General features: G+C 40.1%; 1 protein-coding gene across 1 annotated transcript in view; it reads right to left on the bottom strand.

Moving 5' to 3' along the window:
* Nucleotides 1–18,610, bottom strand: part of LOC117558797 (voltage-dependent N-type calcium channel subunit alpha-1B-like) — a gene marked incomplete at its 3' end in the record, with an annotated part of 86,669 nt that overhangs the window by 23,079 nt on the left and 44,980 nt on the right. Inside the window, exons 6-7 of the mRNA XM_034235191.1 lie at nt 3,765–3,856; nt 2,884–3,030 (exon numbers count right to left, since the gene is read on the bottom strand). Of these exons, the coding sequence (XP_034091082.1) occupies nt 2,884–3,030; nt 3,765–3,856 (239 nt within the window). The remainder of the gene's footprint in view (nt 1–2,883; nt 3,031–3,764; nt 3,857–18,610) is intronic.

Genomic DNA, 18,610 nt, shown 5'->3' with positions numbered 1-18,610 from the left:
GGGATTATAAGGTTACAGGGAGGAGGGAAGCAGAGAGTTATTTTAAAGGATGAGCTGGAACACACGTCAGCAGATGGGGATCAGAATAAAGTATAACAGATGCCATGTGCACCCAGAGTTTCATGAGGGATAGTGCCATGATCACAGACCCTGCCAGGTTTTAAACGATGATTTGGAGAGCCAGATTGCACAGCCAACATCCCTCTGATGTCACTGCAGTAAAATGTGTCCTTTCCCTTTCCTTCGTACTGACAGGTGCTGCGTCAGCCGGAGTCAGCATCCACGGGCGCTACAGGAGCATCTCAGTTCTCTACTTTCCTCTATGAGTGCTGTTTCTAATGTATTGGGGCCAACATTTATTAATGAAACATTTAAAAAGGTGGAATGTCATTGTGACGAAGGTAACTTCGTCACTATGGACTGACGGCTTCAGGCCGGGTAATATTGCACTTTATTAGCGTGATTGCACAGTACAGTTGACATTACATATTTGGACATAATTCATACTAATTATTGAGGTAGTATCTTTTAACTGATTAAACCGTATTTATTGGAATGTTGTCTGGCAGGTGCTGGTCGGGTCCTCGGCTCCGCCTGGAAAGATAGGGGAGTTTGCGAGAGCGCCGAGAGGAGTTATGCTGGTGTAAGGATGACAGCGGTTGAGTAATTTTTGTACGTTCTGCCTCTGCCTCCTTGCTTGGTCTGGGCCGCTCAACGGTCAGTCTCACAGTCATATATATTTAAAATAGTTTTTTTTCCATAATAATTTTATGTTTTATAATATTTGTTGTTTTATTAATGGAAGTTGGTCATACAAAAATTATGGAAATGTTTCTTAAAATGCTTTTGTGTTTTTAGTTCAACTCTGAGCCAGTAGGACATACCACCATAGAATATCACTCCTAATATATTCTGAGGGTTTTTAACAGTGGGGTTTGTTCAGTTATCATTCAGCCTGATTTATAAAACAATGTCTTTTTTTTAAATTATTTGTTAAGTAATAGACAGAGATATCAGAAAGTCCCTGAATCTGGCTTCAACCAATGTGTATATTAGTTTTTCAAAATACATACAATGGACCACACATTTGATAAGACAATGCCTCATTGTTGAAGCCAGATTCATAATTATTGTTTCATTGGCAAAGCCTCAGCCGATAAAATAACAGAAGAAGAAACCATTTCCTATTTCCCAAAAGACAAACAAACCAAGCTCCTCAACAACCTTGCACTCAAGTGAAAGGGAAGCCAATGAATTCACACTTGAAAAAACACAAACATGCTCAGACATGCGCACACACACACACACACACACACACACCACACACACACACACACACACACACACACACACACACAACACACAGAAGAACCTTTAAGGTAAGAAGTTGTCACCAGCGCTGCTCAGATTAATCAAACCCTGCTGTGTTTCTGGACTAAAATAACACACGTACTGTACATTAGCAAGCTGTGACAACTACACACACACACACACACACACACACACACACACACACACACACACACACCACACACACACACACACACACACACACCACACACACACACACACACACACACACACACACACACACAGAAGAACCTTTAAGGTAAGAAGTTGTCACCAGCGCTGCTCAGATTAATCAAACCCTGCTGTGTTTCTGGACTAAAATAACACAATAACACACGTACTGTACATTAGCAAGCTGTGACAACTGCTCACACCACACACACACACACACAGACTGATGGACATATCCACATTGTTTTACAGCTGGGCCAGCCAATAGCCCTGCAGGCTCGCCTTTCACACTCTCTCTGTCACCAGCAGTTTTTATCACTTCCTCACACAATGGGTAATTTCATTCGAGCCCACTGATTGTGTTCTCTATAATTACTATAATGCTTTATATAATAATACCACTGCGATAGTAAACTGGCTGTGACTGATGAGAAATGGGTTTTGTTGATATGCTAACTCACACACAAGGGTGAGGCTTTTTCTGTCTGCCTCTCCCTCCTCTAGGTCAGTTAGTTTTGAGGGTCTTTAGTTAGTCTTAGGTGTTCTGTAGGTTTTAAATGTAACTATACACATGATTGTGTTCCTATTTTTGATTTTTATCAGTTGTAGTATTAGGGACCTTTTTCTCGAGCTTCAGATGGCGTATCAGGTTGTCCTATTTCACATATATCCATTATCTCTCATGTTTGTTTGTTTGTTTGTGAATGAAATGAGTTGAATAATTAATTGATTCTTGGATAATAAAGATTGCTGGTGGAAATTGATTTGAAACTGGATTTCTGTTTGCTTGTTTCTTTACTTCCTATTAGCTCTTGATTTTGTTGTAATGAATGATTGTCAAAACAGGTGTGAACTAAACCTTGTAATGGTCTTGTAAATCCTCCCGCTGCCGATACATCAAAACACATTCAAAATGTGTACAAAAGTTGAAACTCTACAGTATGTATACTTCCTTCTGATGTAGGAGACAGAACTAGTGGATTGTAACCTCATTGACACCGTCTGAGGTAGCGTTCGATCAGGGGGCAGGGAGCATGAGAATTCATATCGAGATACAGTGGAAGCTATCAATCAAAACCTGAAGACTGTGAAATACCATTCATTAAAATCAAGATGTGAAAAATGGCTGTCAGAAATTCTGCTGTGCACATTGTGTGTTGCGTTGATATAAACACGCTGCCTGCCAGCGCTGTGAATGTGCAGCCACTCCTAAGCCGAACACAAACATACATACACGACTTATGAATCATTTATGTACGCCTGCATCCATATGCGATGCAATATTTGTTCTCGTGCGTAAAAAATGTTCGGCTGAAACTTTCTCCTGGCATTAACATGTTTACTTCAAGATTTGGCTCTCACCATCTATAAAGCAGGTGCTGTGGAATTTTCCCATGTAAAACTCCACCCCGATGATGGCGAACATGAGGATGGCGAAGAAAAGCAGCAGGCCGATCTGAAGCAGAGGAACCATGGCTTTCATTATGGACTTCAACACCACCTGGAGACCTGAGGGACAGAAAGACGAGGGAGAGGGGGGAGGGAGTTAGAGGGGCTGTTTCAAAGGATTATTAAGGTGTATTCTACCTTGGGTCTTATATGAGTTGTTTTGTCTATCACTACATTATTTATAACATTGTACTCAATCATAAAAATGCTGAGATCTGGGAACACAACAACATTGCTCCAATTAGGTAGAAGTTGGCCCGTAAACTCTGATCGTCTGACTAGAGGGGATATTATGCTACTCCAGTGATTAAATATCACCTGCTGTATGGACATAATGGTCCAACTACACAAGTTGTAATAAATGCAAATAAGCCTTTAAGAGGAGAAACCCTGAAAAGGGTGACATTTTAAATGAATAAATATCAAAATGATATTTCTTACATGAAGGCAAGTCTTCTGAAGTTGTATGATACAATGTAAAAATGAGGCATTAACTTGCTCACTTTGGATGAATTGGGAGCAATAGAGTAAGTTTGATGGGGTCTTTCTTATCGTTTCTCTGAACTAAGACATGTTAATGAAGCAAAAAAGCCCCAAATCTCTGCGTGAAATACTTGATTTAGACCCATGCTTGGTGTTATTCAGTTTTCTCTTGCAAACTTCCCAATAAGACAATCCAACACTAGTTTAAATCAGTTGGAAATAAAGTAAAGAAGTAATCAACAGTTCGTACAAGCTCAATCTTCCATGGTACACGTATTGTGTAAATATTTGTATGATTTTGAGTGACTTACTGGGGATTCCTGACACCAGTTTCAGGGGCCTCAGCACTCTCACTGCTCGCAGGGTTCGCAGGTCGAAGTCTGTACCCACCGTGGCTAGGATTCTGTAAACACACACACATGGACGGTTACACAACATTTCACTGTAGCATTAAAAAATCACAGCATATGTTTGCAAGTAACAATGACTTCCTGTTTCATTTGCTTTTGTTTCTTTTTCAAACATGCAAATCATACTCTTCAGAGCCCAGTGACACGTTATAAAGAAAAAAAGTAGTGGTTACGAAACACAAATATATTGAATTTCGCAATAAATAAAACAGAGAGGAGCATGTTTACACACACACACACACACACACACAACACACACACACACACACACACACACACACACACACACACACACACAGCATATAGGTTGATCACGTGACGATTACATCATGCGCTGAATATATCTGCTTTCCACCTACAGTACAAGTGGAGGAGCGACCTACTGTGGCACGTCCTTGTGTGTGGTGTGTGTGTGTGTGTGGTGTGTGTGTGTGTGTGGTGTGGTGTGTGTGTGTGTGTGGTGTGTGGTGTGTGTGTGTGGGTGTGTGTGTGTGTGTGTGTGTGTGTGTGTGGTGTGTGTGAGAGCCACAGAGACACAGCTGGCAGCCCTCATTACAAGCTGTACACAGAGGAGGAGACTTAAGTGCTCCTCTGAAACATTAAAAAAAAAAAACCGTGCTCGAGGCTACATGGGGAGAAGCGCAGCCGGGAATAATAGTTTATCTGGAAAAATCCTGAATCTGGAAAAAAGCGAGGGCCATTAAGACACACCTTGTTTAATTAGGCGTAGATTTACATATTTAAAAGGTGGATCATTTATTGTTATTATCATTTTGAAAAAAACCACTGAAACACTGAAATGGATTTTCATTTTGTCCAATCCGACGAACAATGCTGCAGACATGTAATGGATTGAGAGGTCAGAGTGGATTGATTATTAGACTAAATTGCCAGCTGTTAGTTTTCCCTCAGCTAAACAAAAAACTGCTGATTTACGGCATTTTTTTAAAAACGCATTTCAGTGTAAATTACATTATTCATCACATCCCAAATGATTATGTTTTTTAAACCTCTGAGTTAAGAGTTAAGTACAAGCAGGAAGACAATCCTCAAGGGTACAATAGCTTTTATATGGAGGGTAGAACACACTCACACGCCTGCAATGCCACACACACACAGAAAAAGTGGAAAACAAGAAAGGTCGCTTAATGCTCCTTGGTTACCAGTTGGCATGGTAACCGATAAAGCACATCTGTGGGAATGGGAATTATCATTATGGGTGAAATCAGGCCGCTGGGATGGAAGTGGCTGCTATGTAATATACTATATTGTTATATACATATTTCATGCACAGGCTTTGCATTAATCAAATTGTCAGACAGTGATGGATTTCCAAAGGCTCCATTTTAATATGTTCTTATTACCCTTCAACATACAAATTGTGAGACCCATTTATCAAACTGTTTGGAAATGGAACCCATCTTAAAGAATAGGAAGTGAGAGAGCTGACTAAAAGATGAAATATTGATGAGGGCTGTAAAGACTTAAATTAACATCATCTCTCCATGATGCTGAACATCAAGTTGTGACTCTCCAATATGCTATACCAGTAGCTGCTGTCAGTTCAAGGCTGCCAAAGACTTTGAGATGCAATACAGCCTCCTTATGCTCACAATTAGAGAATACTGTATATGTGTCCATTTCTTATATGAAGATAACTGGATATAGAGTTGATTGATTAGGGAGGCAGACAGTGTCCACAGATTTAAGAGTAGGCTGAAGACTATCCTCTTTAGTACAGCGTACAGTTCAAACTGGTTATAAACTCCCTTTTAAACATCCTCATGGACCCTTCATTTTATGGAATTATTATTAATAATCCCATAAAATGAATGAATTATTGTATTCTAACTGTATTTGTGTCATTGTGTTTTGTACCCATTCATTGGTATTTTGTATGTATCTTGTCATTTTACTATATTCTCAGATATGTTTCTTGTTTTTACATTATTATTCATTTAGTTTGTGTTTTGTGATATTAGGCTATATAAATACATTTGAATTTAATGTAATTGAGGGACTCCATTCATTCCAATTAAAGTTGCCCAGTGGCAAACAATCGAAAAAGGCTTAAAGGTCCCATGTCATGGCCATTTCTACTGATCATAATTCCATTGTTGAGGTCTACTAAAATAAATGTATATTGTGCAATTTTCCAAACTCACATTGGTTTCTCATACAGCATCTCTGTATAGTATGTGTATTCACTCTCTGTCCTAAACGGCTTGTTGGAGCTCCTGCCCCCCCCCCCCCCTCCCTGTGAGCCCAGTGGCCGTCTGCGAGACAGCGTGACACAGCGAAACCAGCCCGAACACACACACACACACACCCGCAGCCTGGCTGGGAGTTTGTGTGTGTGCCCAGGCTGAGTTCCGTGGTGTCTCGCTGTCTCGCCGACCCCACACCAGTGAGCCAGCTCACAGTGTCCCACCCCTCGCAGCAGCGAGCCTCACAACGTCCCGCCGAGTGTGTGTGTGTGAGGAATTCCGCAGATTGGTCCAAACGTAACGGCTACGTTACGTCACTACACCCGAAATACGTCACTATACCCAATAAGTAAACAATGGAAAAAGAGAAATCCCCAACGAGGCGTTCTGGGGCAGCATAGACAGGTCTTTTCTGTGTTAGAGTTTTATTCGCAGGTGACTCTGCAGACCGTTTACATGCATAAAAAGCTACATAACGGGGGACGGGTAATAACCGGAAAAGCATGACATGGGCCTTTTAACGAGTGATACAATTTATGCCATGAGGAGTAGATCATGTAGATTTCTTAAAGTAACATTTGGAAAAGAAACTGATAAGTACTTTGCAAAAACTATAGAGAAACTTAGAATAATGGACCCATCCTTCCTCCCAAAGCATTCAACCTAAGGAAAGACTGAACAACCAAGCAGAATACCTTTTAGCCTCACCCTAACTAACACTTACGGCCCGTCCACACTACAGCTTCGACAGCTTCAAAAACAGTTTCCAACGCGTCTGCCAATTCACTTTGAATGGGGTGACGTCACTTTTCGCCGAACTGCATTGTGGGAAGCAGAGCGGAGCTTTCCTGGCGTTTCAGGCTGCAAAAGTTGAGCAATGTTCAACTTTTGAAGCTTCTGAAGCTTTCGGTGGAAGCGTCAGCCAATCAAATCATATGCCAGTACAAGCTCTAGCCAATCAAACCGCTGCTTGTGTGTCAGGGGCGGGAGATTCATGTGATTGGTTGTTGGTCGAGCTTCAGACACGCCGAGCTCCAAGCTTTTTTTGAAGCTGTAGTGTGGACGGGCCGTTAGGATACACCAAGCCACAAGGTAACCTACCAAAACACTGAGAAACGGGTAACCACCTAGCAATACCTAGCAAACTCTGTCATATTGAGCTTTTATAGCTGCTTTATATAATACAAACACTTCAGAATTACTGTAAATAGTGTTGTAATGGGAATTATATAAATAAAACTCTTAGATACCAAGATAATACTAGACAAATGAAAGAAAAGCAGGAATAGTCTTTTCACTGTATTCAAAGCAACAGTGACCTGTAGGAGCAAAATGAAGAGGTTATAAAACATGAATCATCCCTCTGCGCAGTTTTATATCCTCAACAATCAATAACTCACTTTGTTCTGCTAAGTGCGCACATGTATGTGTGTCCGTGTTCATGTTTGCCTGAGAAGAGATGATTTGATGACTGCAGACAGACAGTCGGGCAGGGAGCAGGCTGGAGAAGAAGCCATGAGTTTTAATATCCCTATATCATCGGCACAATATATCGATGTGGGCGCCAGACACCGGCACAGGAAATATGGAGGGTGATGCTATCGTCTGACACACACACACACACACACACACACACACACACACACACACACACACACACACACAACACACACACACACACACACACACACACACACACGCACACACACACACACACACACGCCACTTCTCTTTGTTTCATCACACACAGGTACAACCACCAAAGGATGTCTGAGCAGATAGCTTTTCTGGAGAATAAATAAAATAGGCAAATACATTTACTAAGACACATTCATACACACGTGATTTTGAAATTGGTGTACAAATACACACACAAGAAAGAACCCATTTCCTGTGTGCTTCATCAAATATATATCCAGCTGCGATTCAGCTTTTCTCGCAGGAACACAAATAGAACGTGAACTATTTTAACCTTGAAGAAACAATGGCAGAAAAATACTGAGAGATAAGAGTGACTCATGCTGTGGGAGGGAACACACTGGTCTGGTTTTCTATTCATCCATGAAAAAATACATGCAAAAAATAAAATGACTGGTGGAAAGCTAGAGAACTAAGTACAATACTGATGCTAACGAGTGTTTAAACTGGCAACTCTCCACTAACAAGTCAGCCATTACAAGTTTCAGGGGGAAAGGACAGGACTTCTTGTTTGGACAGCTTATTGTTGATTAAAATGTGAAAGAAAAGTTTTACATTTTAGGAAATAAATGTACCACTGGGCAGGTACAAAAATTAACCAAATTTCGAGAAAAACGACAAATGAAAATGAATGATTTTTAACTATCGTTATGCAATACTTGGTGTTGGTGGAGATAAGCTGTAGGTGGCTTCAATCCTCCGGTCAGGAAACCATAACACCACTGCAGAAGAAGTGGCTCTGTCAAAATGTAAAAAAACAACAACCTGACAGCATATTTAAAGCTCAGTAATCATGAAGTTTTATCCTGTTTTATTAAGTCGTACAAAATACTACAGATTTGTGCTGGTATGTGCATTTTTTTGAACATTAGAGAGAGCCACAATCTTACTTAATTACTTCATAGGGTCAGAAAACAGCGGAAATGAAAAACAAACCGAGTTAAAAAGCGGTATAGCTGAGAAAAAGAGAGGAGCAGCGCGCCCTCCTCTTGAGGCTGAGTGATGTAGTTTAATTACTGCGAGTGTGCGACCCTGCCCAGCTGGGGGCCGGGGGCTGTGATTGAGTTCTTCACACATCCTGGTATGAGGAGACGGAGGCTCCCAGAGGACAGACGAGAGAACATGGTGCTGGAAACCTGCCTGAAAACCTGCCTGAATATCTGCCGGTCTGTCTCATCGTCAGCAGCTGCTCGCGGACTGTCTGTCTCTCTGCATGCGTGACATCTTCCTCACATTTGAAACGTGCCTACCAGAGGATATTTTAATTCCTACTGGTTGAGCTGGTGCTGTTAGTTTGTATTTCTCATTTTCTTTCATTTCAGCACAGGAGTGAGAATTATCACAGTCAGTGCCAGGGGTCTAAAATTAGTATTTGTACGCCTGTTGGAACAGCGTCTTTTAAAATGCTCCATCTTTGTTCTGAAGGATCATCTTCCACTACAACTAATGCATGTGTCGTAATAATTTTCTCTACAAGAGATACCACACTTTTTAATAGACACTATCTGGGGGAAACATTTCAAGGAAAAAACTATTGTCAATCTAAACAGATCTGCGATTTTTGCCGATTTCGAACTGAGAAAACACTTTTGGTTTTGCATATCAGGATATGATGTCAGGACCCATTATGTAAAGTGAACCAATGAATGGTCTAGGCAGTATGGGAAAGTGAATAGCACATAATGGCACATAATCACTTTAAAAGGTATACTTTTTGCTTCCTGTTTCCTATTTCTTATTTTCTTATCCACACAAATGTTTGTCTGTTCCTATTGGATTATCATCAATGTCAAATGTAATTGATCTGCTGTTTACCCCACACCCAAAGAACACAATTTGCACTTTTAGCGGTAGATTGGCTGGCAACTACCGAGCAGATTGCCATTGATTTTGGTGCCGACATCACTGTTCCCTGGAGGATGATTCCTTGGTGCCACAACCGTCTCAACATTTCCTCTTTACCAAATTGGTCCATTAGGGGACTTTTTGAAAACTACTGTGGATACTTTAATTACATTAGCTGTGGATGATTTGGTTGATATTTTAGTTTCAGGCGATAACTGGTTAAATGGAAAATCAGTGAGCAGGACCACATCATTTCAACGTTCAAATGATAGGATTTTAACTGCAATGAAGTAAGGTGACCTCATTGTCCAGGTATTTCATATCTGGGTACAACTTTATCTGAAACTCATTTCCAGATAATGTGCTATAGCACCATTACAGAAGCCTATTAGGGGCCGTTTGAGGAAGAAATAAGGAGGAAGGTTGGTTTTTTCGAATAAAAGGTCAAGAATAACGTCACATGTTCAGTATCAGTAATATGAATTGGTATAAGAAATCCAATTCGATCTAAATATACTTAAAGTTTCAATTTATTCACAACATTTTGGCTTTATTCTTGATCTCTTTTCTCACCGTTTCCTTCAGGCCTGGCCCTAATACTCTTCTGTACACAATATACAGTATATGGATAAGACAATGTTAAAATAAAGAGTCAAAATAGATAATTGTCTGAATTGTCTTTCTATAAGTGTCTAAGTGTATCTCAAAACTTGGGTAACATAGCAAAAATCATGCATCATAGAAATATGTAAAAATGATCTTTCTATATTTAGGAGTGTGTGGATATGCAGGCCGACACACACAACACACACAGTAGGAAAACAGACCTCATCATTAGACACAGACCATTTATTGCCAATTAGACCTCGTTTCTACTGTCTCATCTAATAGGAAACGAGGCGACCAATCACGAGACGGGCTTCAGTTTGCCACATCCTGTTTGTGGAGTGTGTGTGCATGTGTGTGTTCATGTTAGTGAACGGTGGTGGGCCTTAACGCCATGACGTTATATGATGTGAGTGGACAGCTGCGACGGAGTCAGGAGAGCGAGCATTTCCCACAATGCACATGAGGACAGAAGGGGGTACACATGAAGTCATCGCGGCTGCCAGAGCCACTCGCTGTCAAACATGGCTGCTGTAGTAGTGCTGGGGTTCTAAATTAGCAGAACAGGCGCACACACACAAACACACACATACACATATTCCTCATTAAACTCATAAACAAGTCAAAGGCATGGGACTAAAAAAACAAGCTAGCACACATCCTCAGGCTAGGATGTCTCGTAGCTCTGACGCTACTGATCACGCTCAATCAGCTCAGACTTGACACGCTACTATTTCCTTTACATCCAACGTAACTGAAACAATCAAAAACATTTTGAGTTTATATTTGGGCCAGTTTAAGCGTTATTAGAGATATTTATTTAGATTTAAAAGGGGGTGATCGAGGGGGGATGACACGTGTAAAGCATAGGTGTAAGGGACCACAGGCTGGATTTGAACCAAGTGGCAAAGGTGCTCAAAACAGGTCCATAACAAAATGGCTTTCCCAGTTTGCTGTGGTAGAACTTGATTGGCTGCACAGATTCCTGACCTGAAACCCATCCAACACCTTTGGGATGAATTAAAACACGAACCGAGAGCCAGGGTTTATTTACTGTATATTGGATTTAGTCAGCACTCAATGGTGAATTGAGCGCGGGTATTAGACGCGTGAGAAAGCATTGTATTTGATGTCCTGGGAATAAGAGCGGGGTTGAAGTGTATACATATGCAAAGCAGTAGAATGCAGCGTGTTAGTATTTACAGTATCATGTCATTGTATCTCTCAGGAAGTGCTAACCAAACACAGTACTGTGGGTTTGAGTAAAAAAAGCCACATCACAGACTCAGTGATCAGTTTGTGCACTGCTCACAGAGGTCTGAGATGTGCTGTTTGCCTCAGTAAACAACACAACAAGAGGTAGGAAGGTATCCACTCCTTCTTCTCCCTCTAACTGTTCCCTCCATGTCAACCAAAATAAGGGGCCTTAATAAGGAAATTAATCCAAAATTGTGATCACGTTATACACAGGATGCTCCAGATTAAATGACCGGTATTTCTCACACACACTGTAGTAGACTAAAGGGAGGTTGAAACCGAAAGAGGAAATAGGGTTAGAGAGAAGGAGGGTAGCAGCAGGGGTTCTCAGAATCACCGAACCTAATGATTAATGATAACCAGAAAAACATTTGCAAAGTTTCCTACCGCAACATTATGTTTCGCACGCTGTCCGGCTCGAAACAAACCCAAGCTATGTCTTTATTTACTGCTCCATATTCATTCTTTATACATAAAAGAAACATTATTTAATAGTGATAACCCATCGACAGTGTGAAGAAACCCAGAGGATGATGAGACCAGAGATCAACTCAGTGAAAGCACCGCCTGCTGACCAATCAGAGCTCAATGTGCGGAGTTTAAAGCGATCAAGTCATATTACAGGATAAAGGAAATACAGAAAAACTGCCGTTGCAGGAAAGACGGCCGGCAAAAATCAATTGACTGTGAACTTGAAAATTAATAGAATATCACCTCCCATCTTCAGAGCAATCTGACTATTATAACATTAGCGTTAAGAAAGCTTACTTAAATATCTGCCACAACATAAGTAACCGGATCAAAGTAAGTGTGAGTGCAGACTTCGATGTGTCCCATTATCATTCATATCACTTCATAATGTATCATACATTTCCTTATCTGAGTCAGCTGAGCCATATCTGGCTGTGCAACACTCAGTACGCTTGTCCATGTTTGTGATTGGTCAAATGTTGCTAGCCCCGCCCCTTTCATGTGAACGCGCACTTAGCCGGACAGAGAAACCCTGGCTTGAGTTACCGAGTTGATAACCAGCGTCGTAGGACCGCTTAGCGAGATTGAGTTTGTTTTGGGTTAGTTAAGCCAGATAACTTAAACATATCCAGGGTATGTTGAATTGGATTCGTAGTACAGGCCTCTGATCCAAAATGTGGTGAACCCAAACAGACCCAGATAGAGACAACAACACTCGCAGCAGGCTCCGACTTTAACAAGCATCAGTGAGCAGAAATACCTTTTTATTTATCTGGAACTCTACAGTTTCCCTGTGCCTCAAAAAGAATATTTCCGTCCTGTGATGATAGACTGAATGATTTGGACCTGGCACGACTTTGGGTTATTACCCGAATGGGGCCATGAAGACCTCATTCAGAGACTCTGTGATAATGAGAGTTCTTGTTAGAAAGGATGGAAGTTTTCCTAAAATCATACATTTTTTAAAGGGCTTACCTGAATCTTTCACTGTGGAATAGGTCCAATTAATCATTTAGCCAATGCCAGAGTAGTAAAGTATTTCAGAGGTTTTCCAATGCTAAGTTGAAATTGCCTTGCTCCATCATTGTGATCAGTTTGCTACATATTCATACTAGACAGGGCTTATCAGGGACTATTTCGTTTGTCTACACTTCAAAAAATTCAAAATGTAAGGGTACCCTGTGTAGTTTTGGACCACAAGCAGCATGAAGCAATGCTTTTATGACTGTATCCAGGTGACACAATGCACATACTGTACCTACCAATGTCACAATCTTATGAAGGACCCAAATGCAGCACTCGAGAAACCACGGAGTATTGGTAATGTACTTTATTGGTAATAATACCAGAGCAGAGGAATACCGGATGATGTACAGGCAAACAAACCAGAGGACAGCGGGCAGAAGGTGAGTCAGGGCCGGGCAGAGGGTCAGGGAGCAGGCGAGGCGGTCAGCGTAGGTACAGGCAGGGTCAGACAGCAGGCAAGGCAGGATAGTCCAAGGACAGGCAGGATCAGGGATCAGGCAGAGCAGGCAGGTCGGGGACAGGCAGGGTCGGAACCGGGTAGGCAATCTGATAACAAACGCGTGAAAGACTAGCATGAAGGCAAAGTACGATCTGGCAACGGGTGTGTGTCTGGTGAGGGTTTAAATACTGGCAGTAAAGCTAATGGGTGCAGAAGAGAAAGAGAGTGAGCAAAAACGTGGGTGTGGTTAACAGGTGAGACAGGTGAATGGAAAACTACTGGTGAATGATGGAGCAGACTGTGACAACCAATGGTTATCCTGATATCCAGGAGGTGAGAAGCAACAATGCGCCAGCAAATGCAAAGTTGTTAAAAGGAAAAAAAAACACTACAAAGTAAACATGGATATAAACAATGAAGGTTAGCCATTATAGTGGAGCAACTGATTGCAAAAAACAAAACAAACTAGTAATAGGTAACTCATAATACCGAACACTTGTATACTGTCCATTCGACATTGTATTATTAAGTTGTATGGAATAGGGACATAGTCCTATTTTACTTTGGTGTTAAAACAGAGATTATAATTTCATTAGAAAACTTGAAAACATAAAATCCAGGTTTTTCAAAAAGATATCTGCAGATGAGATATCAGAACAACACTTGGTTAAAGTTACGTGACATATGATGTCATTTAGGCATTTTATGTTTATGATGTAAAATAAATACGTTATGGTACTAGTTGGCTAGTCTAATGCAACAAAACTAGTACATTGGGAAAAGTCCTGTGTTTATTACAAACCACCCGCCCCCCCCCCCCCCCCTTACGCATAAATTGTCACTCTTTACACTACGTCGCGTTAAATTCACCCTTAGTTACTATCATGGCTATTAAAGGCAGAACTTTCATTTTTTGTAAAGCACTTTGAATTGCCTTGTGTTGAAAAGTGCTATATAAATAAACTTGCCTTGCCTTGCCTTACATGTCCAAAACAGATGATAGAAATGATACAGGGAGAGCCCTAGTTTGACCCGAAGGACCAATCCCAAAGTTGCCGTAAATTGTGAGTGAAAACCGGTTTTAACAGGAGTACCGCATGTACATCGAGTAACCAGGCCATTAAGTAACATGTAAGACCATATGTTCTCTGTATGGACATTATTGTTAGAGGACACTTCCCCCCAAGGAGACATCATGACAAGATGTGCTGTAATTTATGTTTGTGAAGGCAATCAAGCCCAACCTCCGCTGCTGAATTCTTTCTAGAAAGCTGCATGGACGTGACATTATGGCACACATTCCCTCGACTCTTATTGTATACATCAATGAGATTGTAGCCTAGGGAGAAGGGGGCTTCATATAAAACAATGTATTCTGTGTGACCCTCTTCTGTCTGTACAGTATATAAATACAGTACATTTCAAACACAGTAAGAAAAGCTTTAAGGTGCTAATAAAAAAGTTAATAAATAACAACCGAGAAAAAGAGAGTAACAACAGCAGACACAAACATTAATAAAAAAGTCAGATTAATATAAAGCCAGACGGTAAAGATATTGCCTAAAATATTTGACAGAATATGTTTATCTCAGCCTGAGGAAGCTATATCACTTAGCAAATATTGTTTGTCTCCTTTCGTCTCCGTCTTTCAACAAAGTGAAGTGAAGTGAGAAAAAGGCTAAATTAAATAGACTTCTATACAATCTGTCTTCTTTTGCAACCAGAAGACCCTTCCCAGCCATTAGAAAGGACAGAAAGTATTTTAGTAGGATTTCAACTGAGAGCCTACAATTGAAACATTGTCTAATATAGAATGAATGAAAGACATTTTGTAATGAAAGGCTTCATGATTACAGTGCTTTTCTAGAAAGATACGATTGTAATTTGCTGTGATAAACTCCCAGAAACCTGCAGGTCCGCTGCAACTCTGACTACTTTTAAATCCAGGCTGAAGACTTTTCTTTTTGTCGCTGCTTTTAATTGAACTATTCATATCTTAAACTGCACTGTAACTTTTATCCATGTATTTTTTCTTTTAATGTTTATTTTATTAGCTTTTCTTTTTAATGACTGATTTTAAATGCCATTTTCTTAATCTCTTTCATTTTTTGTAAAGCACTTTGAATTGCCTTGTGTTGAAAAGTGCTATATAAATAAACTTGCCTTGCTTTGCCTTGCCTTGATATGATTGCTATATTGTAATATATTTGACTTCAGCTTAATTTGTTTTAAATCACAAAATACCACTGGCCAAGTAATTCAAACTCCATGCTGCCTTCTCAGTGTGTGTCGGCAACAGCTGAAATGTTTACAGACAAAATGTTTCAAACACCACCTCTCCTCTTCACCACCTCAGTGTGAACAAACTGGCCTGTATTCTTATGGCTTTTGTCACAGATTGTTGTGCCATTGGTGGCGAGAAGAAACTCCAGGCCTGTCGACGAGCGAACAGCCAGGCTGTCGCTCACAGAAGTGTAATCAGCGGGGAGATCGGGCTTTCTTGGAAGAAAAGCTCCCTAATGTGCGCCCACATCTTGCTGAATTTGGATCACTGTCACACTCTGTCAAAAAACAGATTCTTAGACTCTCCGTATTTACACACTCACACCAAACTAAAGCATTTTGACAAGGCACACCACATTTATTAAAAAAAAACTATTCTGTAACTATATCATTACACTATTAGTTACACAAAATGAATATGTTATCTATTAATAAATGTCAGAATTGCTTCAAATTATTGCATCAAGATAAATAGTTTGGAAGTAACCGGGGATTAAAGCTCAAATATAGAAGATGTAAATATTTGTGTTGTTTAGTCACACAGCTGGCAAGTGTGACAATTATAAACACATAGTGGCTGCAACAGAGTGAGACAATAATAATGAGAACAATTATGTCATACATTATTAATGTGTTCAGCAGAACAGCTGGGTGCAAATGCAATAAAAACAAACAACTGATTGTGTTTCAAATAAAGGCAAGTATTACTAGACTAATGGGTACACTTCATGTAAAACGATTACAAATAACAGCTTTTATTGATGTAGTTCCATCAATACAAAACCTAGTAAAGAAGGAATGGTGGATCTTTAAATAAAATAAGTGGTTTGTTTTTCTTAAAACATTTAGTAAATAAGGTGCCTGACATTACATGTAATAAGATGAAATGAAGGTGATGTTTCCATACGCAGCAGCATCTAACAGCTGCTAAACAAAGAGCCCACAGACAGGAGAACAGCTAATAGAAAAGCAGGAGTTTGAGGAGTGGCCACGACCTTCAGAAACCTGCACTTAAACATGACTCACATGCTGAGATAATGTACTTTACCTAAGCCTAGCTAACACAGATTAGGTATACTGTACAGGACGTGCGCTGTTGTGTTTGCTTGTGTCTGGGTATTACAGTGGTGCTGGGTTTCAAATATCTGACCTCACATGTAATCATGTTGATTCTGAGCAAACAGAAATACATAAAATAACCACTTATTTGTCCTTGAGGCTGAAAAATCTACTCATATTATTAACAGAATAAGGTTAAAGTGTTGACGTTTTGTGAAAGATTTATATGTGTTGTGGGTAAAGATATTGACTGAAACTAGCATGCTAACTACTTTGCTTTACATGAGTAGGAGCCCTCAGGCCTTAATAAAGTAAAAAGCAGTATCTCAGTTTCTATGGACATTTTATTTCCATGCACTTGTGAGCCATGTTTCAGTAAATGCTGGAAATCTAACTGATTACTTAAAATCATTAAATGTTTGCATTAAGTCAGGAGTGACCTTACGTTTAAGTTCCATATGGTATCTTGTGTGGGAATATAAAGAGCTTGGCGGTTAAGTTAGCCATCAGCTTTGTTTACACAGTCACCAGAGGGCTGTAGCATTTCATGTTTCCTGGTAACCAGATGTTAGACCGACTCAGTGTCAATGGGATCTGACTGAGAAAAGAGAATTAAGTGGAGCGAGGCTGAATGAAATCTGCTGTGCTGCAGGCGCCCGGGGTTTTTACGGGTGACGTGGGATCTAATCTATGCTAATCAATTTACTCTCTGTTGACAAATTCAACTTTTAAGCAAACAAAGAACACGGAAAAGCAGAGCAGATTTCAAAATAATAAAAATATGTGCGGTTGAATACTTTGTAAGACTAATTATTCTTCTGTCATGACCTCCTTTAACTGCACAGAATAATTTTCACAAGAGAAAGTGATAGTGAAAACAAATTGCCTAAAAGGGCTTCAGAGGTTTAAGTTGATTTGATTATTTTATAAAAGGGAAAACAGTCTCAAGGAAGTAAGACATAATCCACGCCTACTGCTTACTTCCCCCTCTACTTTACTGGCATTAACAAAATAACTCACATCTTTTTTTCTCTGTCTGAACAGCTGATCTGTGAGCTTTATCACTCAGTCACAGTAACATCCTGAGAACAAATAGTTAGTCGTGTTTTGATGCAGGAAACAAAGAGCCATGTAAACACATCATGTCCCCGCTCTAGCCGACTCTAATCACTTTACATGCGTGTCCGGCCCCCTTCAGGGTGTTCATTATTACAAACATCCATTATCTTGGTAAGAAAGAAAAGATCCTATTTGTTTTTCTTCTCACGCGGAAAATTGCCAGCTAATGCGTCTTGGTAAATAGTGAACCATATGATCGAAATATTTGTGCCATGTCTGTGCTCCACATTTCGCAGCACATGTGCAAACCTTTATTGCTTATATTAAAGCCCTCTCACAAGGCAAAGGGAATCATTGAATTATTGACGTCATGAACGGCCAGCTCACTGTTCTTCTGGGTCTGCTGCATATTACCCATTAACAATCACGCTTGGATGTGGTAGATAATTATTTTCTCCACCCATTGTTGGATGGGAGAGGTGAGAATAATAATTCTAAAAATCCAATTTCTGCCTAATGAGAGATATGCATATATTATGTGTTACTTTGAAAGGATAATTTGTCAATTTCCAAGGGGACATTAACTCCTACCATGTGATTATGACTACTGTTATTTATGTCTTGCGTCTAATGGAGTCATGCAATTCCAGTAGAGTCAAACGTTAATACCACATGTTGGTTCAATATGAAAAAACCTGAAATAAAATAGTATAAAAGGGGGACATGTTATGTTATTTTTTGGTTCAGCATTTATTAGCTTATACTTGAACACGTTAACATGCTTTAATGTTCAAAAC

Source organism: Gymnodraco acuticeps, unplaced genomic scaffold, assembly GCF_902827175.1.
Source record: "Gymnodraco acuticeps unplaced genomic scaffold, fGymAcu1.1, whole genome shotgun sequence".
Taxonomy (NCBI): Eukaryota; Metazoa; Chordata; class Actinopteri; order Perciformes; family Bathydraconidae; genus Gymnodraco; species Gymnodraco acuticeps.
This window is presented reverse-complemented; position numbering and strand designations above follow the sequence as displayed.